A 26,675-nucleotide genomic window follows, 5' to 3' on the forward strand; every position below is an offset into this window, starting at 1 on the left:
ACCCCAAATTGAGAAGCACCACAGTTTGGTCAATGGGAATTGGTTTTTAGAACCCATAGTGTAAGTTGGCCAATGGATTGGCAGGGAAAGACCCCGGGTAGTGTAAAGTGTATTAAAGTCATTTAGAGGATAGTTAGGATTGAAGTCTCCTCGCACCATCTGCATCCACTCACCTGGGATGACATACCTCCACACCATGTCAGATTGTTTTGATTATTTTTTATGATGCAAATGTTTGGATTGTGAGACGCATCATGACGTGGGTGTGACATTGTGCTTTGTTGTTCCATCTCTCCCTTCTTATGAGGATTGATGATGAATTGGGTGATGGCAAATTTTGGTTAGAGGGATTGTGGAGACAAATTTGGTGCAGGGGAAATATGGGGAAGATGTGACAGTAGTGACGAATTTGTAAATGTGTAGATTTTGTAAATATGGGGTAAGGGCAAGGGTAGTGTACGTGACAGGGGGGGGTGACGTACGGTAGGGACGAGCTTTCTCACTTCGCTCTCCGTACGCACTTCACCTTGCATTGCCTTATTGATGTGTACCCTTGTGACCTTACCCCTCGCTCATCTGTCTCTCCCCCCCTTTGTCTCCCACATGAGGACCTGTGCGCCACTGGGCGCCGAGGGGAGCGTGCGTGAGTCCGCCATTGTGCGCCCGGAACTCCCAGAAACAGCTGTCTGCATCGATGCACCACATTATGGACCACATGTCTGTGGCCGAGCACCACTTATGGACCCCATGGGTTGGGGCATGGCCCCTCTGCTGTAACCGGCCATGAAGGCCCAGAATCTTGCTGGCGGACCTTGATCACAGGGCACCGATGCCCCACAGGTGAACCACACTAGTCGGCCCTGTGGGCCATAAATAAAATAAATAAAAATGGACACGTTGGGTGCATTTTAATAGTGCAAATAGGCCGCCAGCAAAGGAAGATGACAACACCAGGAAAATAATAATAGCCAGCAGAGGGAGCCGAAGAGCAAGAGACCACCTGCAGGGTTAGGGGTTGTTGTTTTTATTTTTATTCATGAACAATGATGACTGTGCCCCGATTGGTGCTTGAGGGTGCTTTGGTGCATTTTGGGTGCTTTCATGGTGCGTCGATGCAGAGCAGACTGTCTCCCCCCCAGAAAGAACAATCACAGGTCCTGGGTTGCGTTTTGTAAATAAAGTAGAACCATTGTAAATAATGCTCCCCACCGTAAATGTATAGTTTGAAGACGATTCCGCAATTCGGTTAGCTGTGGGCATGAGTCTGTTAGGTAGGGTGCAATGGAGCAGCGGGACATATGTATTTATGTTTTAAAACTGTCGCACTCAGGGTCAGGTTAAAAGTAGAGGGAACTACACCTACGTGTCACACTAAATTAAAGTTATAGGCCCGGGACGTGCCTAAGAGGAGGAGGGTGCAGTGTTGCGGATATGAGGATTGAGTTTTTTTGATTGTGTTGTATTGTATAGTAAATGGTTGTGAATTATTGTTTTAGTCTGAGCCCTCCTTGCTCCAGTGTGTATAAAGGTCAAAGGGCGTTCCCGTAGTTAGTTCAATAAAGCATACATGAAGGACACTATAATATCCCTGTTCAGTTGTTTATTTCCTTATTCTGTGTATTAGGTTAAGGCTTTGTCTTCCATTAAAATGACACTCCATTGCACCAAGTGAAATAAGATAGATTCCCTTCATTCTTCATTCCCATTCCCAAAACCTCCATTTCCCCTTTTGTCATGGCCAAGCCTCAATTTGCCAATTACATCCCCTCCAAAACCACCATTGAACATGTGCTCGGGTCGGGGAAGAAAGGCGTGCCCACCCGTCATCATCAAGGGCGGAGCCAGAGGGTCGCGCGACCAACCATGGCCGAGGTGAGCACACCGATGGGCGTATCCTGAAGGCCGGCGGCTTGATCGCCGGAGGCGCTATAAAGGCGCGCGCGCAAGAAGCAAGGGGTTGGTCGTCAGTGGTTGCGTTGAGTCATCAGTGGTTGCGTTGTGGTGGTCAGTGGTTGCGTTGGTTGCATTGGGTTGTCGATGGTGAGGAGTGGTCGGACCAAGAAAGAGAAAGAGTTGTTGGACCAAGAGAACATAGAGATCATCCAAGGAGATCATCATCCAGGGAAGCACAAAGCCTGTTGTAGTCCTGGAAAAGCACGCGACGTCCACAGCAGCAGCAGCAGCGGCGGCCACAGCAGCAACAACACTCAACAGCCGCTTGGGGCCTGGATGGTGGTTTTGAGCAGGGCCGCGAAGGAACGGCGGCTGCTAAACGCGCCGACCGTGCTGCAGGACCCCTTGGACCGGCCTCCCCCCCCCCCCCCCCTCCAAGCCATCCACCTCCGCCATTCCTATCATCATTCCCCGTGTGAGTCGTCTTCGTTTGTTCTGTCCTGGGTATTAATTAAGTCTGTTTAGATAAGCTAGCGATTTTCACTGTGTCTCTAAAATCTTCTGTATATTATTTTCTTATCTTTCCTTCTCCTTGGTTATTTTGAGCCTGTAAATAGTAAATAAATTTAGTAGTATTTGCCAACCTTTTCCTCTCCTCCTTCTTCACATCCGTGTCGCTTTTGTCTTTTCCATATTGAATAGCTGTGGCGCGATCCGGCCAACGTTCGGGGATCGGGTTAATCGGGGTAACTGTTAGGCCGCGGTGCCATCCGCTCGGCAAACCAACATCCTTATCCGCGGGCCTTAACAATATATATATTATAATTATAATAGGCGAAGGTGATTCTGTCTGTCTGTCCGAGGATGTGGCTTACTCCATTTACAGAGTAGCTACACCCATTCTTAGAGAGGCTTCATGTAAACAAATATCCACAATTTTATTAACTCGAATAGCTTTGAGGCCTGTTTAGTTAGGCCCGTGTTCTTTCTCTCTCACACAGGTTTATTTCAACTCTAATTCGATATATCACTTCATTTTTAACAGTCGCTAACATCGTTTTAGACTCGGTTGAAAAAAAACGGGAAGAGAATCCCATGAAAGTTTCCGTTTATAGAACGAAATGATTTCCCAAAGGCCGGTAAAATAAAGCCCATTCATTGAGTCACCCTCGCGATTTTATCTCGAATACACCATCTGATTTAATTTTTATCGATGGTTTTAGACTCCGTGTCACAAATAATTGAGAACATTCACGCACACACGGGAAAATGCAGAGATATATTTTTTTAAATTGCGCCACGATAATACACCACCTAAAATAACAGTCGGGGAAAATGTCGACATATATTAAAAATTCGCTTTTTCTTTTCCGTTAAGATATATTACTTTTACTTTTGAGGACAGTCGTCACAAAAACGACATATATTTCTTCGTTCTTATTTCATTCAACATTATTATCCGGAAGTAAAATATGTATCAGGAAATTACCGAGAGATATTTCTTCGTTTTTTTTTATTAGTTATGTGCGCATACACTTTAAATACGTTTATTTGAAATCTTTCATTTTCACAATCTTGCCATTTGTCATTTGATGATTACGAGACACTTCCTCTTGAGGATCGTGACAATTCATGCGTTGCGTGGAAACTTCCATTTCCAAAATGAATGAGACGATCGATGAAGAATGCAGACTTGAACAGGATGCAGCAAGAAAACGAATGAGAAGGGCAAACGAGTCCGTCGACGAACGTCAATGCAAACCTGAACATGTGCAGCAAGAAAAAGAACGAGACGGGAGAAAACGAGAGAAACGAGACGGAAAAAAGCCGATTGGAGAGGAGAGTGAGGAGCGATTAGAGAGGCGAGTGAGGAGCGATTGGAGAGGCAAGTGAGGAGCGATTGGAGAGGCGAGTGAGGAGCGATTGGAGAGGCGAGTGAGGGGCGATTGGAGGAGAGTGAGGAGCGATTGGAGAGGCGAGTGAGGAGCGATTGGAGAGGCGAGTGAGGTGCGATTGGAGAGGCGAGTGAGGTGCGATTGGAGAGGCAAGTGAGGAGCGATAGGAGAGGAGTGTGAGGCGGTATTGGAGAGGAGTGTGAGGCGGTATTGGAGAGGAGTGTGAGGGGTTGGAGAGGAGTGTGAGGGGTTGGAGAGGAGTGTGAGGGGAAGGAGAGGAGTGTGAGGAATTGGAGAGGAGTGTGAGGGATTGGAGAGGAGTGTAAGGGATTGGAGAAGAGTGTGAGGGATTGGAGAGGAGTGTGAGGGATTGGAGAGGAGTGTGAGGAGGGATTGGAGAGGAGTGTGAGGAGGTATTGGAGAGGAGTGTGAGGAGGTATTGGAGAGGAGTGTGAGGAGGTATTGGAGAGGAGTGTGAGGAGGTATTGGAGAGGAGTGTGAGGATGTATTGGAGAGGAGTGTGAGGAGGTATTGGAGAGGAGTGTGAGGAGGTATTGGAGAGGAGTGTGAGGAGGTATTGGAGAGGAGTGTGAGGATGTATTGGAGAGGAGTGTGAGGAGGTATTGGAGAGGAATGTGAGGAAGTATTGGAGAGGAGTGTGAGGAGGAGTGTGATTGCAGAGGCGTGAGGGTGGAGAGAGGAGAGTGTCAGGTGGAAAAGAGTGAGGGGTCACATATTGTGTGAAATAAATGAATTGTGTTCATCACACCATTTCTGGATCTGATGAATTTCCAGTAACCATTTTGTAAAAATGAATGTGCAGCATCTAACTCAATATGTCGAAATGTCACACACGTCCATGCCCATGGGATTCCCACGGGTGACCCCACTAGTATATATATAAAATACATAAAATAAATAAATATATTTGTTCACGAGTTATCAAGTGACCACTATATTCGTCATGTGTGTGTGTCTGTCTGTCTGTCTGTGTGTGTGTGTCTGTCTGTCCGTCCGCAGCATAACTACCCGATGATATCATCCGATCTTGATATCATGATCTAGTTGTGTCCTGCCTAGAGTGGGCGTATTGCGCCCATTGTGGGCGGAGCCACGCCCGAAAAAGATGTCTTTTTAGGGGTAATCGAGTTCATGCTACATCTTCTCCGAGGGAGTTGTTGGAATCTGACAGGGCTTTCAGTATTTGGTTAGGCCAATGTCATGTGTCTAGCCCCACGGAGCTCGAGTTTTCATTTTCGCCCCAAGGTCAAGGTCACAAGGTCACAAAATTTAGAAAAGTCAATTTCTGATGGTTTTATTACATTGTTCGCTTCCTGATAGGGTGAAATGTCGTACATATTTTTATATTATCACATACATCATGAAATACAAGTTTTCCAACAAATTTCAGAATCTTCGACCTTTGACCTTTGAAGGTCACAAAGGTCAAAATTTCAAAGTTGTCAGAATCGAACCGAATTTTCGGTATTGTGTAGCTAACGAACCTCATAACTGATTATATATTATTTTCTATCTCATTTCAAGGTCAATAACCTTCGTTTTGACATTTCCGGGCCTGTCCGGGCCTGTTTCGGTTATAGTCCGTCCTTTGTCATTGAATACCGCTCGCTCATGAACCATCGTCGTCTCCTGACTTGTTATTTTTTAATATACTAGGGCATGCCCGTACTATATATAAGCTAGGACGTGCCCGTACGTGGGTGCCCGTTCCTTGCCAAAAAAAAAAAAAAAAAAAAATTTGTGTAGGGGTGTGTGTGTGTAAACATCCTAGGGCGTGCCCGTACGTGGGTGCAAAAAAACATGCGTGCAAACAACAACAACAAAAAAAAACTTTGAAACCACGTGGCAGTAACGACCACAGAACCCCCCCCCTCTATTTACATGAATGGTTTGGTCCATTCGCAACGACCACAGAACCCCCCCCCCTCTATTTACATGAAATGGTTTGGTCCAAAGCGAACGGCTTGCGGTGTTTGGTAAAGAAATCGCCATAGCTCGGTAACTACTTGTCCGATTAATTTCAAACCTTGAAAAGGCACATCCTCGGGTCCCCAGCAATATACCTGGCAAGTTTCAAGTATATCGGACCGGTAGTTGTCGAGAAACAGCGGTCACAGACAAACATACAAACACACATACACACATACACACATACACACATACACACATACACACATACACACAGAGATTAATGGAATTATAGATAGATATATATATTGTTACAGATCTGGGATGACGGCTCTCCCGTTAGCAAGGGGGGTTAACCCCTTGTCCGTTATACTGGCCGTCGCTGACCCTGGGGGTCTGTGACGTCACTGGTGGTCAGCCACGACCAGGGTAATCGGGCCAGAGACCCCCAAAAAAGACCCCCCGAATACCTGCTTACCGTGACCTCCCAACCAGTGAGGAGACAGCCCCGCCTGAGTCACGACGGTAATGGACACGCCGAGCGAAGCGAGTCGCGACCCAGGCCGTTAACAATTACTAACCCGATTATAGCGGTTTTAATCGTGCCACGTAGACCAATGGAAAGAAAAGACTAAAGCAACTGGAGGAAGACAAAACCAAAGCTTGGAGAAAGAGCACACATTTATTATAACAAACACCAGAGGAAAAGAAAGATCAAAGTTGTACAAAGGTAGATGGATGTAAAAAGAACACAGGGCAGCCTTATCCATACAGTCTTACTTATACCCAGGACAGAACAAAGACAGACTCACACGGGGATGATGACAGGAATGGCAGGAGAAGGTCCGTTCAGCTGGCAAAGGCGGCCCGTTCGGCTCGTTCAGCCGTCGAGGTTCCGTTCCAACCTCGCGTCGTGGTTTAAAGCGAACCCGACAACCGCTGGAACCAACGTGGTTGCGTCGACGCCACGACCCTCTCGCTCTCTCAGTAATGATGGGATTTCCTCTCAGGCAAGGCACGATCTCTCGCGTCAGGCAACCCTCTTGTGCTGTGCACTCATCACCTCTGCTGGTCTCAAGCCTTCTCTCTTCCCATCTCCTCATGCGCGATCCTCGAACGCATATATGAAGTGGGGTCGCGACACGCCCTCGGCCGTTTGGGTCCCGCCCACGTGCTCTGTTTGTAGCCTTATTTGGTAACGGAGCTGAACAGCTCCGCCCTTGTGGCGAGCCACGGCCACGCCTCTTCTCGGCGACCCCGCCTTCTTGTCCAATGCAGAGCACCAAGGCCAGGGAGAGGGCGCGCACCCCACGCCTGTTGAGCTGTTTGCAGAGAGATAGTGAGTTTGCTGGTGTATGGCATTATTGAAGGGGAGCTAACCTTATTTGGTAATGCAACGTGGTGTCAATCTAGTGGATACAGAGCCTTAATTAAACATAGAATCGGAAATAATTAGCAAGATGATTCTAAGATTGGCTGCGTGTTGCGATGGCCTAGGGTGCGATATTTAATAATTAATAAAAGGGGATAATATTACAAAGGGGGATATTTACAAGTGAAGGGGGGGGGGGGTTCCCAAATCGGTAACACTGCACCCTTCTCTTTCCCAGGGCCGTCCCTGGCCCGACAACTTTACTTTTAGTGTGGCACTTAGATGCAAAACCCTCTGATATTACACTGACCCTGAGTGCGACAGTTTTACCAGGGAATTAAATGTCCCCCTGCCACGTTGCATTCTGTCTAACAGACTTACACCCACAAACTAACCGAATTGCGGAATTAATTTCAAACTACACATTTACGGTGGGGAGCTTATTTACAAGAGACTACACTATTTGGTATTTACAACACTAACCCAGGACCTGTTCTTTTGGGAAACAAAATGCAGATGTTGTTTTTGAAAAGGAGAGGAAAGGCATGCATTGCACTGCACCGATACACCAACCCACGGGTGCTCTGAGGCACGCATTGATATGCAGCGCAACCTCAGAGCACCGATAAAAGCACCATAAGCACCAATAAAGCACCACACCCAAAATACAGCCATGCAGTTAGCACCATCCAGTGCACAGGTATTTCAAACAAAGTTCAAAACCGATGGTCTGCCGATGGCGATCTTCTGTCTTCTTACTTGGCTGGACTTCCTGGCGTGCGGCCTATTTAGGACTAAGGGGGGAATGCACAGAAAGGGCACAAAAGTGTCCACCTTCTTTATTTATGGCTAACAGGGGCCGACTACGGGGTGGTCCACCTGTTAGGCTTAGGTGCCCCCTCCCAAAGTCCGCAAGCCGGCATGCTAGCAGCAAAGATGCCAGGCCCCATCCCATGGGGTCCATAAGTGGGTGGTGCTGGGCCACAAAACCCGTGGTCAATACGTGGGTGGCCACACAGATCGTGTGGTCCATAGGTGTACCGGCTTCAGGCAGCAGGCAGCGGAAGTGCCGGTACACAAATGCAGCGCCGGCACATCCTCCCCCCCCCCCCCCCCCAGTGCCCAGAGTGCACGGTCCTCGGGTGGGAGACAGGGAGACAGGGAGACAGAAGACAGGTGAGTAATGGGTCAGGGCGCAAGGGTACACATCAAAACAAGGCAATGCAGAATGAGGGGCGCATGGGAGCGAGCTGAGAAAGGTTCGTCCCTACGTACGCCCCCCAAATGTGACCTACACTGCCCCCCTTGCCCCTCCCCGTATTTACGAAAACCTACACATTACACTACACCTTACAAATCCGTCGCTATCAGTCTCGTCTTCCCCATATCTCCCCTATACCAAATTCGTCTTCACTCCCACTGATCCAAAATTTGCCATCACCCAATTCATCATCAATCCTCATAAGGAGGAAGAGATGGAATAACAAAGCACAATGTCACACCCACGTCATGATGTGTCTCACATTCCAGAAATTTGCACAACAAAAATAATAAAAACCAACAAACCACGGCATGGTGTGGAGCTTTGTCACCTCAGGTGAGTGCATGTAGATGGTGCGAGGAGATTCTTAATCCTAACTATCCTCTAAATGACTTTAACACACTTTACACTACCCGGGGTCTTTCCCTGCCAAACCATTGGCCATCTTACTCTATGTAGTTTTAAGAACCAAATTCCCATTGACCAAACTGTGGTGCTTCCTCAATTTGTGGTCTCACTCCCCCGATGCAACTCCCTGTGCCCTTGCACAATTTCAGGGCTGAGTCGTGTAGCTCTCCCAGCAGGTCTACCCACCTGCACACCTCCACCACTGTAGTTGCCACCCGAGCTTACCTGCTCCTCACCTAACCTATCTAATTGGGGAAGGCCCCTCCTGGCTCTGTCACCCCTCGGTGCCCTCTGGCACTGGGCTACCCGGGTCCGTCCTCCGGATCCTCGGGCCCCATCCACAACAACTACCGGCTCCCAGAGCCCACCTGCGGCCTCACCTGGCCGACATCCTCACAGTGGTGGAGTGCCCAACCAACTACACACACTAACAGGCTACACGCCCAGCCATTTCCACAACACTAATGCACCCATTCAACCATCATTCTTCCACCACGCACCACAGATGCCAATATCCAACCACAATTTACCTGTACCCTCTAGCTAACACTTACATTACCCTCCCCGGGTATTTGTGATGGGGGTCCATCCTCCTTTCCCCCCATCCACACCTTCGCACCATCCACTCCACTCCACAGTTTCCACCATACTCACTCCACGACCATCCATTCCACACTCCATGTATTTCACACAACCATTCTCCATACACCTGCAGTTGCACACCTGTGCAATCACTTGGTGCCACCTGCACCCTCCTTCCTCCCTGGATCATTTGGTCAACACAACTCCAATACAATGCACAACCAAGTATTCCTCATACGCTGCTTCATACACTTCCATGCTCAATACAACTCACAATCACAATCATTTACTCATACCCTGCTCAATACACTTTTGATCCTCAATACAATTCACAATACATTTTTGCACACACACACGGCATCATCTCATCTAACTACTCCCCTCTGGAACTTGCGCTTCCCAGTCGTCCCTTTAAACTATTGCGCTCCCTCGTCATTATAATCCACACTAATCTACCTGCGTCCCCACTACAGGTATCATTGTAACTACCTAACCTTATCGTCACCTATTGTCAATCTCTAGGTCCCTACACACGATATCCTAACCCTCCCGGGCTAGTTTTCACTGCCAAACCCCATAACTAGTGCTCCTTTGCCCCCGTGTGAGGGATGGCAGAGTTGCCACTCCTCTAAATCAGGCATCTCCCACTATCACCCCCCCGCCCCCCAGTCCTCTGACGCTACGAGCCCCCGTCGCAAGAGGTACTGGGTCCTGCCTCGGCATCTAGAGCCGAGGCGATCCATGAGGGCGCCTGCTCGCCGGCATAAGGTCTTATCCGGTCGGCATGGACCATCCGAGGGAGGGCCCGTGGCCCCATTTTGATCTTAACGACCACGTCACAGACGTGCGACAGGACGACTCCCGGGCCTTGCCAGGGGGAGGTGAGTTTTGGGCACCTCCCCTTCCGCCTCCGGGGATTAAAGAACCAAATCTTCATTCCCGGAGCGTACTGACTCCCCTGGCTCCGGTCGTCGTACCTGCGCTTCATCTTGGCCCCCGCCAGATGGAGCTGGCTGCGGGCGAAGGCATGGACCCTCTCCATGCCTTCCTCCAGGTGACGTGCGTAACCCTCCCTCGGCGGGATATCTGTGGTCTCTGGCACGGGACCGCATAGCAAGTCGGCAGGAGCCCGTAACTCCCGCCCATACATAAGCAACGCTGGACTGCATGCGGTGGCTCCGTGTGGCTAGTTCGGTAGGCCATCAACAAGTACGGGAGATGTTCGTCCCAATCATCCTGACGGGTGGTGGTGAACAATGCCAGTTGTTGGATCAATGTTCGATTGAATCTCTCCACCATCCCGTCAGATTGTGGCCGTAAGGGCGTGGTCCTGGTTTTTCGAATTGAAAGGAGTCTGCACACATCTTTTAGCAATTGACTTTCAAAATTTCGACCCTGATCGGTGTGCAGCTCCTGTGGAATCGCGTGCCGACATACAAATCCTTCCACGAAGGCCTGCGCTACAACCTCGGCTTCTTGGTTGGGGAGGGCGTAGGCCTCCGGCCACTTGGTGAAATAGTCCATTACAACGAGGATGTACTTATTACCTTGGCGGGTGCGGGGCAACGGTCCTAGAATATCCATAGCCACCCGCTCAAGGGGGGCCCCCACCTGGTGTAATTGAAGGGGGGCCCTCATCCTCCGTGCTGGTCCCTTTTTGGCAGAACAGGCGTCGCATCTCCGACACCAGTCCTGTATGTCGCGCCCCATATTCACCCAATAGAACCTCCGGCGGACCCGAGATGTTGTCTTTGTCCTGCCCAAATGGCGGCCGGAGCGGGTACCATGCACCTGTTGTAATATGACGGTCTTAAATTTGTCAGGGACTACCACCAGCCAGGAAGTTCTATCAGAGGGAACCTCCACCCACTTGCGATATAAGATGTTATCCTTCAATTCCAGGGTCTGCCACTGAGCCCAATACGCCTTTGTTTGCACCCCGAGGGGGGTGACCTCTTCCCCCTTTGGTCTTTGCCCCAATCTGACCCATTTGAACACCAGCCCCAAAACGGGATCCTCCTGCTGTGCCGTGCTCCACGCCAAAGTTCCAAATTCTTCATCCGCGGTTAGTGGCAAAATTGGCCCTCTCACCCGGGTTGCCCCGACGACGAGAATCGGGGCAGAATCGCCCAATTGCTCCCTCTCCTCGTGTCTCGCACAAAATTTGCAGTTTTCCCCCAGACAAGGACGCCGAGAGAGCGCGTCTGCATTACCATGGGCCTTCCCGGCCCTATGGGTCACATCAAAATCGTACTGCTGCAACTTTTCCAACCACCTTGCAATTTGGCCCTCCGGTTCCTTGAACCGAAGGAGCCATTGCAAGGAGGCATGGTCAGTTCGAACCGAAAATTTCCGCCCGTACAGGTACGGGTGGAAATGGTTCATGGCAGCCAGCATAGCCAATAACTCTTTGCGAGTAACACAATAATTTCGTTCGGGCCTACTTAAGGCCCGACTATAATAACCAATCACTCTCTCCACGCCCTCCTGTCTCTGAGACAAAACTGCGCCCAATCCTTCCTGGCTCGCATCCGTGTCCAGGGTAAATGTCCCGTCGCTAGTGGGGTAAGCTAGAAGGGGTGCGGATGTTAAACACCCCTTCAATTTTTGGAAGGCCTCGTGGCACTCCCTCGTCCAATTAAATCGCGTCCCCTTCTCCGTAAGCCGGTGGAGGGGACGGGCCAACTCCGCAAATTTCGCCACAAAGCGCCGGTAGTAGGAGCAGAGTCCCAAAAATCCCGCACCTCCTTGATGGTACGTGGTGCGGGCCACTCCTCTACCACTTTAATTTTGTCTGGGTCCGTTTTTACCCCCTCGCGGCCGATCACGTGACCTAGATAGGCCACCTCTCTTGCAAACAAGGTGCACTTACTCGGATTCAGCTTCAACCCTGCCTGTCTGAGGCACCCGAACACCTGGTCCAATCTTTATAAGGATTAATGAGCACAGCATCGTGATGTGAGCACGGACTTTGCACAGTTTCCATTCCTTCCTCCAACTGCTGGGCTACCTCCGTCGTCTTTTCAATTTCAACTATACCCACCACTACTTTTTCTTTATTCGCCTCAACGACCGCTGGCTTTAATAAAATTTTCTCTCCTACCTCAGCGGTCGCTGGCTGCCCCATACCCTGGGTCGCGATCTCTATACCCGTCATTGTACCCGCGCTTTCCTCCGCTTCGCTCAACCAGTGCTCCTTGACCCGCTTTACCTCGTCATGCACCCTTGGGACCTTTTCGCTCAACCTGCGGTTAACCTCCTTCTCAGCCTCCCTTACCTCATATGCGGCTCTGTCCCTCGCCATTCCCTCAGTTATTTCTTCAATTTTATTACTCAATTTGTTTAGACCGTCATTCTCCCGTTTCATTTCCGCCATGATTTGGGCCATGAAGGCTTGCATGTCGCCCACCCCCATCTGCGCAGCGGGCGCGGCTACCGCGCGCTCGTGCGAGGCCCCATTTTGTGCGCCTCCAACCTCGTGCGAGGCGTCGCCATTTTGTGCACCTGCAACCCCCACTGTTAGTGTTACACCTTCTCCAACCTCCTCCCTGGGGTCCTGGGTCATTAACTCTACCTTATCTTCTAACCCCACCGGCATCCAGTTGCCTTGGTCCTCCATGGCACGACTCAAATTTGGGATATTCTATAATTTCGGGCGCTCTTAATTTTGACCAATTTTTTTTTTTGATGTGATAAAAAAATTGGTTCGGGCCTCAAATCCCACTCCTGGCACCATTCGTTACAGATCTGGGACGACGGCTCTCCCGTTAGCAAGGGGGGTTAACCCCTTGTCCGTTATACTGGCCGTCGCCGATCTTGGGGGTCTGTGACGTCACTGGTCAGCCACGACCAGGGTAATCGGGCCAGAGACCCAAAAAAAAGACCCCCCGAATACCTGCTTACCGTGACCTCCCAACCAGCGAGGAGACAGCCCCGCCCGAGTCGCAACGGTAATGGACACGCCGAGCAAAGCGAGTCACGACCCAGGCCGTTAACAATTACTAACCCGATTATAGCGGTTTTAATCGTGCCACGTAGACCAATGGAAAGAAAAGACTAAAGCAACTGGAGGAAGACGAAACCAAAGCTTGGAGAAAGAGCACACATTTATTATAACAAACACCAGAGGAAAAGAAAGATCAAAGTTGTACAAAGGTAGATGGATGTAAAAAGAACACAGGGCAGCCTTATCCATACAGTCTTACTTATACCCAGGACAGAACAAAGACAGACTCACACGGGGATGATGACATGAATGGCAGGAGAAGGTCCGTTCAGCTGGCAAAGGCAGCCGGTTCGGCTCGTTCAGCCGTCGAGGTTCCGTTCCGACCTCGCGTCGTGGTTTAAAGCGAACACGACAACCGCTGGAACCAACGTGGTTGCGTCGACGCCACGACCCTCTCGCTCTCTCAGTCTCAGTAATGATGGGATTTCCTCTCAGGCAAGGCACGATCTCTCGCGTCAAGCAACCCTCTTGTGCTCTGCACGCATCACCTCTGCTGGTCTCAAGCCTTCTCTCTTCCCATCTCCTCATGCGCGAACGCGATCCTCGAACGCATATATGAAGTGGGGTCGCGACACGCCCTCGGCCGTTTGGGTCCCGCCCACGTGCTCTGTTTGTAGCCTTATTTGGTAACGGAGCTGAACAGCTCCGCCCTTGTGGCGAACCACGGCCACGCCTCTTCTCGGCGACCCCGCCTTCTTGTCCAATGCAGAGCACCAAGGCCAGGTAGAGAGCGCGCACCCCACGCCTGTTGAGCTGTTTGCAGAGAGATAGGGAGTTTGCTGGGTATGGCGTTATTGAAGGGGAGCTAACCTTATTTGGTAATGCAACGTGGTGTCAATCTAGTGGATACAGAGCCTTAATTAAACATAGAATAGGAAATAATTAGCAGGATGATTCTAAAATTGGCTGCGTGTTGCGATGGCCTAGGGTGCGATATTTAATAATTAATAAAAGGGGATAATATTACAAAGGGGGATATTTACAAGTGAAGGGGGGGGGGGGTTCCCAAATCGGTAACAATATATTTGAGACGCTGCGTATGAGGTGGTCCATATTTAACGCCACTTGACTTTTTCCTTTCGAAACACCTGAAATCTGCGGTTTATACGACAAGACCGGGTAATATTGAACATCTGGAGAATAAAATCCGAAACGAACGTGCTAAAATCGTGGTAAATGTTGAGAAACGTTCAAAGAAACCTTCATACAATAATGGATATGTGTGTGCATGTCAGTGGCTCGCAATTTGAGCAATTGTTGTAATAAAACTGTAAAATAAATATCCCGATGATTGCATACCTTTGAAGCACCTTGCATTATGTTATATTAGTCACATCGTGTTATTACCTCCGCCACTAAAGGTGTATGGAGGTTATGTTTTCACCCCTGTCTGTCTGTTTGTCTGTCTGTCTGTCTGTCCGTTTGTGAACAAAATATCTCAAAAAGTTGTGGACGGATTCGGACAAAATATGGCCGAGAGGTAGCGTATGTGACAAGGACGAAATTATTAGATTTTGGTGAAGATCCGGATTCGTATCCGGCTACTAAATTTTTTTAAGTGATTCTTCACCATTGGGATTGCTCAGTTGGGATTGTTTGGGATTTTAAGGGCCAAAAACGATGCATCGCAGGATATCTCAACAAGTTATAGATGGATTTGGACGAAACTTGTTGGACAGGTTGGGTGTGTAACAACGAAGAATCGATTCAATTTTGATGAAGATTCGGATCCGGATCCGGCTAGTTGAAATTTTAAGTGATTCTTCACCATTGAGTGATATGGCCAACCAGGTGGAGGTATGCTCTCTACTGAGTGCCGTTCTAGTTGTACAAATGTTTTTATTTTTGTGTATACCGTAGTGATCTCAGGCTTCTGGAGTCTGATAGCAAGGTGTGAAAGTCGGGCACTTGCCTTGGAGTCGCCCAGTCTGGGATTGATTCCCGAGCAGACTAATCCATCCGATTGGTACTTTGCATCACAAAGTGCGCCATCCCTTGGATTAATGTAAAGCTGGGTGTCCCATCTGCTAGCATTAGATGGTGGACCCCAAAGACCCTGCGGTGTATTTCGTGGAGAGTAGGAGACTTATCGCCGGCACAAATTACAAATTCCAGCCCAAGTCAGCTCCGGTCGAACGTCAAGCCTGGCCAACCGGTTCGTGAAAGGCCCAGCCCAATTCATCCACAAGAAGACGGGATTCGTTGACGCCATTAATTGAAGGAGCAACGGTAGTCGTGGTAGTCGCAGCGATCTAAGGTTCTTGTAGGAGTTAGTGCATAAATCACTTTCAAGGCACAAGCATTAATTAACTAGTCGACATCATTGCGGTTTAGCTTTAATAACAAGGAAATGAGCAGACAATGGACAAACACTTTTGGCACGTGCGATTTGATCAGCATCACGTGACTTCACGTGCTCGGATGGGAACGCGAACAGACCAACCTTTGACATAAGACTGTTCGCTTGTAGCCGCCGGTTTATAATCATGTTCTTGTGAACACGTTCAGGTGGTTCTCCGGAGTCTCCAGAATGAACCACACGGAGATGGTCTCGACCTCCACGACACCAACCACAACCACGTAACGTTTCGCGGTTAGATGCGTTTTCAGGCTCGTTGGGGGGAAACTCGTGGTACCATGAAAGGGAGCGAGTATGTATACCTTTATAAAGTTCCACGTTTAATGAGTTCGCCCGGTTCGTCTGGCCGGGCAACGTCCGCACGCACTACATCCGAGCCGCGCACAAAACAAGTGGCAACGTGTCGCCTGTTTACGCGCGCCCGGGCCGGCCCAGTTGGCGCTCGTTTTATTCCCACGGTGAACACGCGTTATAATAATAACACTCGAGCGAGTCGGGAAAGCAGGACTTTAGTAAAGTTGTGTGTGCTCGGTGTGGCCGCGCTGTGCCGGGCCCAGGGATAACAGCGCCTCGCCCGGGCTTTCTGCCAAGAGTCTCCGCGGGTGGGCCCGGCTCGGCCCGGCTCGGCGTGTCCGCGGGCTTAGTGTAAATGGGGCAATCCGGTTCGCGGGTCTGAGGGAGGGGGGCAATAAATGTCGGAGGGAGGCGAATGCTCTCGGCACGGTTGTCGGGGGAAGAAGCGAGCATGGGGGTAGGGAGAGTGGGATACGGGAAGGAAGGTGATGTGGGAAGAGAGGCGTCGGGATAGGATGGAATTGGGTAATGGAAGAGTGGAGTTATGGAGATTGTGGATAAGGAACTGGGAAAAGGGAGGGATGGAGTTGAGGAAATTCCTCTTTATCTCCTTGTTGATGAATCCACCATGTGCCATGCCATCCCTCATCCTTCAGACAGATAGTCTGCATACTCTTCCCTCTCTTAAAATATCACAAGATGGTCAAACACTTGGATTTTGGAATGTGTCTTTCAATCCCAACAAATCTCACTCTCAATATCTCTCTTCGATCCCCCTCGGCCCCCTTAAACCCCCAACCCCTATATCGACTTTCTTAATAATCCTGTTGAGCAAGTTCAGTCGTTCACAGTCCTCTGTTCACATTGCGTGTCGACGTGATAATCGCGTGTCGACGTGTCGACATTATCGCGTGTCGACGCAATACTCGTGGGTCTCACTATTATCCATGATCTTTCTCGGGAAGAATCTTTCTATGTTGTAACATTGTAAAAGTCTTTCCTTGGGAAATGATCTCCAAAGCCAGTGATTGGCTAACGATCCTCCCTCTGCAAACCTGAACTTCCATCAGCTTAACAAGACCTTCATCCACATAGACTCCTGCTCCATGCGGATCCACATGGCGCCCCTTCCTTGCTCAGATTAATGCCATGGAAACCGAGGTCTTCGGGATCATTAGAATCTTTCGGGATGAAGCTGAGTCGGTGGGTCCATCACTTCGCCATCGCAGACAGATCAGTGGTCTTTCTGTCTTCCATCACATCCTTTGTGGTCTTGCACCCTCTGCTTTTTGCTTTGTCCCCCGAGGTTTCTGAAGGGCCCACATGGCCCACCATGAACCCCCTTCTGGTGAAACTACCTAAATCCAGGATCATTGCTCACATCCACTCATCCGTTCCTCTTTTCTCCTTATTTAACCAACTTGCACATCCTCTTCAATCCCACTCTTCCCTTTCAGGTCTTCAAGACCCAGCTGTTCACCATCATCTCAAGACAATTTATTATTTATTTATTTTACATCGATTTCGGATCATTACAAGGACACCAAGGGACAATTGGCAAACACATAGTGTATGGGATTTGAACCGGGGTTCACCGCATCGTGAGCCAGCGGTTGGAATGGCAACCCCCATAAGGTCAACCCTAAAGGTCCGTCGGCAGGTAAGTGGAGAGAATGGACGTGACAGTAAAGTCGATCGGTCGATTGGTTCAAATCCCACTTTTCATCCAAAACGGTCTCATGATAAGGATCACTCAGGGTGGTTTGCATTTGCCTTCCCAGCGGGAATTTGTAATTCTTCAGAGTGCCGGTGATGACTCGCCTACTTTTCGCGGACACGGTGGAATTTTTAACGTCCACCAACTGATGCCAGCAGACGGGACGCCCGGCTTAACGTCCATCCGAGGGAAGCAGCAAGCCGACGGTTTCCCGTCGCGTCTGGATTCGAACCCGGGCTCGATTAGCCACCATAACCCGTCGACACGCAATCCGAGCATTTGAAAGGGATTTTGTGATTTTATCGCCAGTTTTGCCCAAAACACATTTCATCTGTGATCTCTGTTTTCATGGGTTTTTATATTCCTTATCGAGTTATCGATCATATCGTTCATCGTTATCTCGACGTTCTCATAAACTGGCACGAATAGGGACAAAACGAGGGAAAAGCGTCACTCCCCCTCTTCCTTGAACTCTGCGCTCATCCCCTTTCCCATCTCGGCCCGACCCCCAACGAGCTGGGAAAGGGTGGGGGCTGCGCGATTTCAATTAGCGATGGTCCGAGAGACCCCCACCTACTCCCAGATGGTGGCGGAGTGATCCATCCATATGGATGAGCGGCTCTCGGTTTCATGCTGGAGTTCTCACTTGAGCGACAACAAGCGTTCGCGGCTACTCATTGGTATTCCCGCGGGGCCGTGGATCTGAATTAGCCGGCTCCAACTTACGTAAAGTAACACTGGACGTGATGACGTCACCGTACCATGGAGGATTCCACCCTGGGTAGCGGTGCACGTGCAATGTCGAATCTGAGACGACTACTCGGACCGTCACAGCTGCGACGCACAACCAAAGTTACTTTTAGTTGACGTCATAAGTTTAAATAAGTGTGTTCGAACGCTAACCGGTTACTTTACTTATATGACATATGATATGACGTCATTCCAATAGGTTGAATGTTGAACGCGAACTCCATTCGTGCTGCTCTCCGTAGTCCAGGATTTCCCGAGTGTGTTATAGTTTCGTCCAATGGGAATGCAGAACTGCCTGCCGCGCTCCGCCCCTCCCATCGCGCCCGTCCTATTGGCCGAATACGTAATTGCTGTCGGTTTCCAGGCGGCCCTGTTAATAATTTCGGACGAGGGCGGGCCGCCTGGAAACTGTCCCGCGGGACCCACGTTTGCACAAAGACTCGAGAGCGCGAGCGGAGTTGCGACTTGACTTCTTGCTACGGTCTTCGCTATGAGGTCGCGATCGCGGTACTTTTAGCGGTGGAAACAACAAATACCCGCACACGTTGTTGGTACGAGTTGCTCGGACGTGCATCGGATACTATAAAACTTTTTTTTACCGGTGAGTGTCGGAGATGGACCCGGCGGAGGGGTCTTGGCCGAGCGGAGGGAGGGAAGTTTGGAGAACTTCGCTCCTAATCGTCGGGTACGCGATGGTCATCGGGGCGCAGCCGTACGCCGGCGAAAAGGGAATCTCTGTTCCCGACCACGGCTTCTGCCAACCCATCTCCATCCCGCTGTGCACGGACATCGCGTACAACCAGACGATCATGCCCAACCTCCTCGGACACATGAACCAGGAGGACGCGGGACTCGAGGTGCACCAGTTCTACCCGCTCGTCAAGGTCCAGTGCTCGCTGGAGCTCAAGTTCTTCCTGTGCTCCATGTACGCGCCCGTGTGCACCGTGCTCGAGGAGGCCATCCCGCCCTGTAGGTCTCTGTGCGAACGGGCTCGCCAGGGCTGCGAGGCTCTGATGAACAAGTTCGGCTTCCAATGGCCGGATCGACTCCGCTGCGAGAACTTTCCCGTACACGGATCGGACCGAATCTGCGTGGGTCAGAACCGTTCGGACGAGAAGCAGAACTCGGCGACGGTATCCCCAGCGGGAATACCTCCGCACCCGGCGACCTACTACCCACCCACGTACCAACCCGGCTTCGGACGAACACCGGACTCGAGTTCGCGTTCAAACTCTCGCTCCGTGCCTTTCTCGTGCCCCCGGGCGCTCAAGGTTCCACCCTACCTGAACTACCACTTCCTGGGCGAGAAGGACTGCGCTGCACCGTGCGAATCCAGCATACCCAACGGTCTCATGTACTTCGACTCGGACGAGCGGTGGTTTGCGCGCATGTGGGTCGGGGTGTGGTCCATGCTGTGCTGCGCGTCCACACTATTCACGGTACTCACGTACCTGGTGGACATGCAGCGTTTCAGGTACCCAGAACGGCCCATCATCTTCCTCTCCGGCTGCTACGCGGTCGTGTCCATCGCCTACGTCGTGGGCTTCTTCATGGAAGACAGCGTCGTGTGCAACGAGCAGTTTACGGAGGATGGATTCAAAACGGTCGTCCAGGGCACCAAGAAGGAGGGCTGCACCATCCTCTTCATGATGCTCTACTTCTTCAGCATGGCGAGCTCCATCTGGTGGGTCATCCTGTCCCTCACCTGGTTTCTAGCCGCCGGGATGAAATGGGGCCACGAGGCGATCGAGGCGAACTCTCAGTACTTCCACCTGGCCGCTTGGGCCGTTCCCGCCATAAAGACCATCACCATCCTCGCCATGGGACAGGTAGACGGTGACATCCTCACGGGGGTTTGCTTCGTGGGTCTCAACAACCTGGACGCCCTGCGGGGCTTCGTGCTGGCTCCGCTCTTCGTCTACCTGTTCATCGGTACCTCGTTCCTGCTCGCGGGCTTCGTGTCCCTGTTCCGAATTCGCACCATCATGAAGCACGACGGCACGAAGACCGAGAAGCTCGAGAAGCTCATGGTCCGCATCGGGATCTTCAGCGTCCTCTACACGGTTCCGGCTACCATCGTGATCGCGTGTTACTTCTACGAACAAGCGTTCAAGGCACAGTGGGAGAACACCTGGATGGTGAAAACCTGCAAAGGTTTCGCAATCCCCTGCCCGTCGACCCAGTACCTGCACCTGAAGCCGGACTTCACCGTCTTCATGATCAAGTACCTGATGACCCTCATAGTGGGAATCACTTCAGGATTCTGGATCTGGTCCGGGAAGACCCTCCAGTCTTGGCGCAACTTCTACAGCAAGCTGAGCAACAAAGCAGGTGGCGAGACGACGGTGTAACACCTTCGGATGGATGGTTTGTCGTAGGTGCTCGTACCTTTGCACATTGCACCTGTCCCCCTCCCCTCCCTCGTGCTTTTGTGAATAATGTACAGTCCTCGTCCATCAGAATTATAGCTTTTATAACGAGGTATATTTTGTAAACAGCGTTTTTGATAACACGTAACTCTTAATCCTGATTTCTTTTTTTTTTCTACGAAACAATTAAAATGATAATAATCAGGATCTTAGATATTTCTGGTTTTTCTTTGTTTTTGCTTTTTTTTTTTTTTTTGTCGTTGGACTTCGCAAAGTGTTTTTACTATTTACTGAAGGCATTTATGGAGACGGACACTTTGTTTTGTCCATCCATCGATTGCCGACACAAATGTACAGAGATTGCAGTTCTGTGAAAGTACGATTGTCTTGCTGTGCCGGAGGATAAATCGAAATATTTTAACGAATTTCTCCCAAATTTTCACTGCTCTTTATGTTACTAAAGCTGTGAAAACAACACATTTTTAACCCTAATTACGTACCCCGGCTCCCCCATCCCCGAAACCCCACCCTGCGATTCATGTATATTGTTCAAAGCCATCGCAGGGCCGCCGATTGCACAGTGATCTTTCCTTTTTGTCTCCAAATTTTACTTGTACAGCTTTTTACATTATTAAACTATTTCCAGTGCTTCTGTGTCCCTCATTTCGTTGTTGTAAACCACACTTCCATGAGCACGACTAGTAAAATGGGAATCTTGCCGAATGCAAATTCATATAATATAACATCGGAGGATAAGAAAAACGTTTCTTTCTAATCCGAATGGGACTGATTGTGTGTGTGTGTGTGTGTGTGTGTGTGTGTGTGTGTGTGTGTGTGTGTGTGTGTGTGTGTGTGTGTGTGTGTGTGTGTGTGTGTGTGTGTGTGTGTGTGCATATATATATATAATTTTTTTTTAAATATATAGATATATTTATATATTATAATTATATTTATATATTATATATATTTATATATTATAATTATATTTATATATATATATTATAATTATATTTATATATTATATATATTTATATATTATATATATTTATATATTATAATTATATTTATATATTATATATATTTATATATTATATATATTTATATATTATAATTATATTTATATTTATATATTTTATATATTATAATTATATTTATATATTATAATTATATTTATATATTATATGTATTATAATTATATTTATATATTATATATATTTATATATTATAATTATATTTATATATTATATATATTTATATATTATAATTATATTACATATATTTATATATTATATTTATATATTATATAAATTTATATATTATAATTATATTTATATATTTTATATATTATAATTATATTTATATATTATTTATATATTATATATATATTATAATTATATATATATTATAATTATATATATATTATAATTATATTTATATATTATAATTATATTTATATAGTACATTATATTTATATAGTATATTGTATTTATAGAGTATATTATATTTATATATTATTATATTATATTTATACAGTATATTATATTTATATATTATTATATTATATTTATACAGTATATTATATTTATATAGTATATTTTATTTATTTATATATAAAATCGCATGATTATTGTGTGGCCATTGGGAACTCAAGGGTGGGCTATCATGTTTGTTTTTCCCCTTCACTGCCAAGCTCTGGAACTCTTTACCTTCTCATGTGTTTCCAAACTCTTGTGATCTTCCCCTTTTCAAAAAGCAGATTTTATTATTGTTTTTTTTTTTTTTTTTTTTTTTACTTCCTCAAAAACTCAAGACCATAGTCTTTCTTTTACTTCTTTTAAGTAAAACTTTTACCTGATGCGAAGTAAAACTTTTACTTCCAGTCTTTCTTTTTTTTCCCCTCTTCTATCAATGCAGTTTTTTATTCAAGGCCTGGCTTTGATGAGGACTATATAATCCGTGCCTGGCACCTTCAACATAAAACTAATTATATATTTTTACATATACAATTGTGTGTTTGTATATGTGTATATATATATATATATATACATAATACGTCTTAACGATTAGTTTTCAAAACCAAAATATGTGAGCCCGAAGGTGCGAGTGTTTTGGCTTCTCAGATGCTGCCTTGTGTGCTTTTGGAATGTTTTTCATGCCTTTCCATCTACCAGATAATGAAATACTGTATAATTCTCACATCATCTCACCCCGACCCTCGATACCCACTCTTACCCAAATGTACACCTTTTCCAGTTTTTCCGCGACCTTTTCTTGTGTCTTCTTTTCTTGCGTCCTTGATCCTGTGTCTCCTGGGACCCTGCCACCTCGCTGTCAGTTCCTGAGCAATTTATCTCTTGCATTTTGTAATTATTATTTCAAGGCCCCAATTATTGACACAGTGGCGTCATCAGGGGGAAACCATACTGTCCAAAGCCTTTCACGAACAAGCTTGTCAGGCCTGACTTTTGATGAAGGTAATTTAGGCAGGAATTTATATGTTGTTCAGGGTGCCGGCGATAATTCACCTACCCTTCACGAGAAACATTATGGGATATTTAACGTCCACCAATGACCGATGCTGGCAGATAGATCATCTGGTTTAACGTTGATGGTCCCCTACCTGTGAAACACCAGAATGACAGTGGCTAGGTCAAGATTCAAAACTAGGCTGGAGAGATCATGGGCAAATGTGTACACCTTTAAGCTATCTTGCTGGTCTTATTATTTATTCCATTCATCTCCTTAAATATGGGGGGGGGAGGGGGGAATTTTTTTTAATGACTTTGGTGTACAGTTGTGTGTATGTGCAAGCGACCCCACCAGATAAATTTTCATGGAGCGATTTAGCGAATAATGTAAAAGTCTGGTATGCAGGACTTGATTCTGAAAGCTCTTCCAGTGGATATGAAAGTGCAAGGTCTCCTTGCAATGAATCATTCCCACGATATGGAAGTGCAAGTTCTCCTTGCAATGAGTCATTCCCACGATATGGAAGTGGAGAAGATTGAGGGTTGGAGGGGTTGACGTGGATAAAAGAAAGATCAGGAGAAAGGCTTTTGTCATGCTTCATTCATTCTTTGTGTTTAGCATCACAATTTGATGCAGGGTTTTCCCCACTAACCCTACCTTTTAAAACTACAATATTACAATAGCTTTCGGTAGCAGGAAATAACATCCAAATATCGTCAGCACAGTCGGATGGTGGAGTGTAGTTGTATATTCAATAATTAGCTGGATGGTGAAGAGTAGTTGTATATTCATTAATTAGGTGGACAGTGAAGAGTAGTTGTATATTCATTAATTAGGTGGACAGTGGAGAGTAGTTGTATATTCATTAATTAGGTGGACAGTGAAGAGTAGTTGTATATTCATTAATTAGGTGGACAGTGGAGAGTAGTTGTATATTCATTAATTAGGTGGACAGTGAAGAGTAGTTGTATATTCATTAATTAGGTGGACAGTGGAGAGTAGTTGTATATTCATTAATTAGGTGGACAGTGAAGAGTAGTTGTATATTCATTAATTAGGTGGACAGTGAAGAGTAGTTGTATATTCATTAATTAGGTGGACAGTGGAGAGTAGTTGTATATTCATTAACTAGCTGGATGGTGAAGAGTAGTTGTATATTCATTAATTAGCTGGATGGTGAAGAGTAGTTGTATATTCATTAATTAGCTGGACAGTGGAGAGTAGTTGTATATTCATTAACTAGCTGGATGGTGAAGAGTAGTTGCATATTCATTAATTAGCTGGACAGTGGAGAGTAGTTGTATATTCATTAACTAGCTGGATGGTGAAGAGTAGTTGTATATTCATTAATTAGCTGGACAGTGGAGAGTAGTTGTATATTCATTAATTAGCTGGATGGTGAAGAGTAGTTGTATATTCATTAATTAGGTGGACAGTGGAGAGTAGTTGTATATTCATTAATTAGCTAGACAGTGGAGAGTAGTTGTATATTCATTAACTAGCTGGATGGTGAAGAGTAGTTGTATATTCATTAATTAGCTGGATGGTGAAGAGTAGTTGTATATTCATTAATTAGCTGGACAGTGGAGAGTAGTTGTATATTCATTAACTAGCTGGATGGTGAAGAGTTGTTGTATATTCATTAATTAGCTGGATGGTGAAGAGTAGTTGTATATTCATTAATTAGCTGGATGGTGAAGAGTAGTTGTATATTCATTAATTAGCTAGACAGTGGAGAGTAGTTGTATATTCATTAACTAGCTGGATGGTGAAGAGTAGTTGTATATTCATTAATTAGCTGGATGGTGAAGAGTAGTTGTATATTCATTAATTAGCTGGACAGTGGAGAGTAGTTGTATATTCATTAATTAGCTGGATGGTGAAGAGTAGTTGTATTTTCATTAATTAGCTGGACAGTGGAGAGTAGTTGTATATTCATTAATTAGCTGGATGGTGAAGAGTAGTTGTATATTCATTAATTAGCTGGACAGTGGAGAGTAGTTGTATATTCATTAATTAGCTGGATGGTGAAGAGTAGTTGTATATTCATTAATTAGCTGGACAGTGGAGAGTAGTTGTATATTCATTAATTAGCTGGATGGTGAAGAGTAGTTGTATATTCATTAATTAGCTGGACAGTGGAGAGTAGTTGTATATTCAATAAGTATCTGGATTGTGAAGAGTAGTTGTATATTCATTAATTAGCTGGATGGTGAAGAGTAGTTGTTTATTCATTAATTAGCTGGATGGTGAAAGTAGTTGTATATTCAATAATTAGCTGGACAGTGGAGTGTAGTTGTGTATTCAATAATTAGCTGGACAGGAGTGTAGTTGTGTATTCAATAATTAGCTGGACAGTGGAGAGTCGTTGTATATGCAATAAGTATCTGGATTGTGAAGAGTAGTTGTATATTCAATAATTATCTGGATGATGGAGTGTAGTTGTGTATTCAATAATTATGTGGATGATGGAGAGTAGTTGTATATTCATTAATTAGCTGGACAGTGGAGTGTAGTTGTATATTCAATAAGTATCTGGATGGTGAAGAGTAGTTGTGTATTCAATAATTAGCTGGACAGTGGAGTGTAGTTGTACATTCAATAAGTATCTGGATGGTGAAGAATAGTTGTGTATTCAATAATTAGTTGGACAGTGGAGAGTAGTTGTATATTCAATAATTATCTGGATGGTGAAGAGTAGTTGTATATTCAATAATTGTCTGGATGATGGAGTGTAGTTGTATATTCAATAATTATCTGGATGATGGAGTGTAGTTGTGTATTCAATAACTATGTGGATGATGGAGAGTAGTTGTATATTCAATAATTGTCTGGATGATGGACAGTAGTTGTATATTCAATAATTATCTGGATGATGGAGTGTAGTTGTATATTCAATAATTATGTGGATGAGGGAGAGTAGTTGTGTATTCAATAATTAGCTGGACAGTGGAGTGTAGTTGTGTATTCAATAATTAGCTGGACAGTGGAGTGTAGTTGTATATTCAATAAGTATCTGGATTGTGAAGAGTAGTTGTATATTCATTAATTAGCTGGATGGTGAAGAGTAGTTGTATATTCAATAATTAGCTGGATGGTGAAGAGTAGTTGTGTATTCATTAATTAGCTGGATGGTGAAGAGTAGTTGTATATTCATTAATTAGCTGGATGGTGAAGAGTAGTTGTATATTCATTAATTAGCTGGATGGTGAAGAGTAGTTGTGTATTCAATAATTATCTGGATGATGGAGTGTAGTTGTGTATTCAATAATTATGTGGATGATGGAGAGTAGTTGTATATTCAATAATTGTCTGGACGATGGAGAGTAGTTGTATATTCAATAATTATCTGGATGATGGAGTGTAGTTGT

The 26,675-nt window shown here is 46.5% G+C and overlaps 1 protein-coding gene across 1 annotated transcript; it reads left to right on the forward strand.

Moving 5' to 3' along the window:
* The first annotated feature begins 18,338 nt into the window (after positions 1–18,338).
* Positions 18,339–21,483, forward strand: LOC137429892 (frizzled-2). The gene has a single exon (XM_068120242.2). It carries the CDS (start codon positions 19,081–19,083, stop codon positions 20,815–20,817), a length of 1,737 nt encoding a protein of 578 aa, XP_067976343.1. The 5' UTR covers positions 18,339–19,080; the 3' UTR covers positions 20,818–21,483.
* The last annotated feature ends 5,192 nt before the right edge of the window (positions 21,484–26,675 follow it).

Source organism: Myxine glutinosa, chromosome 6 (genome assembly GCF_964187855.1).
Source record: "Myxine glutinosa chromosome 6, kmMyxGlut1.1, whole genome shotgun sequence".
Taxonomy (NCBI): Eukaryota; Metazoa; Chordata; class Myxini; order Myxiniformes; family Myxinidae; genus Myxine; species Myxine glutinosa.

Coding starts and splice junctions, on each gene's coding strand:
- LOC137429892 (XM_068120242.2), top strand. CDS start 19,081: ATGGACCCGGCGGAGGGGTCTTGGCCGAGCGGAGGGAGGGAAGTTTGG.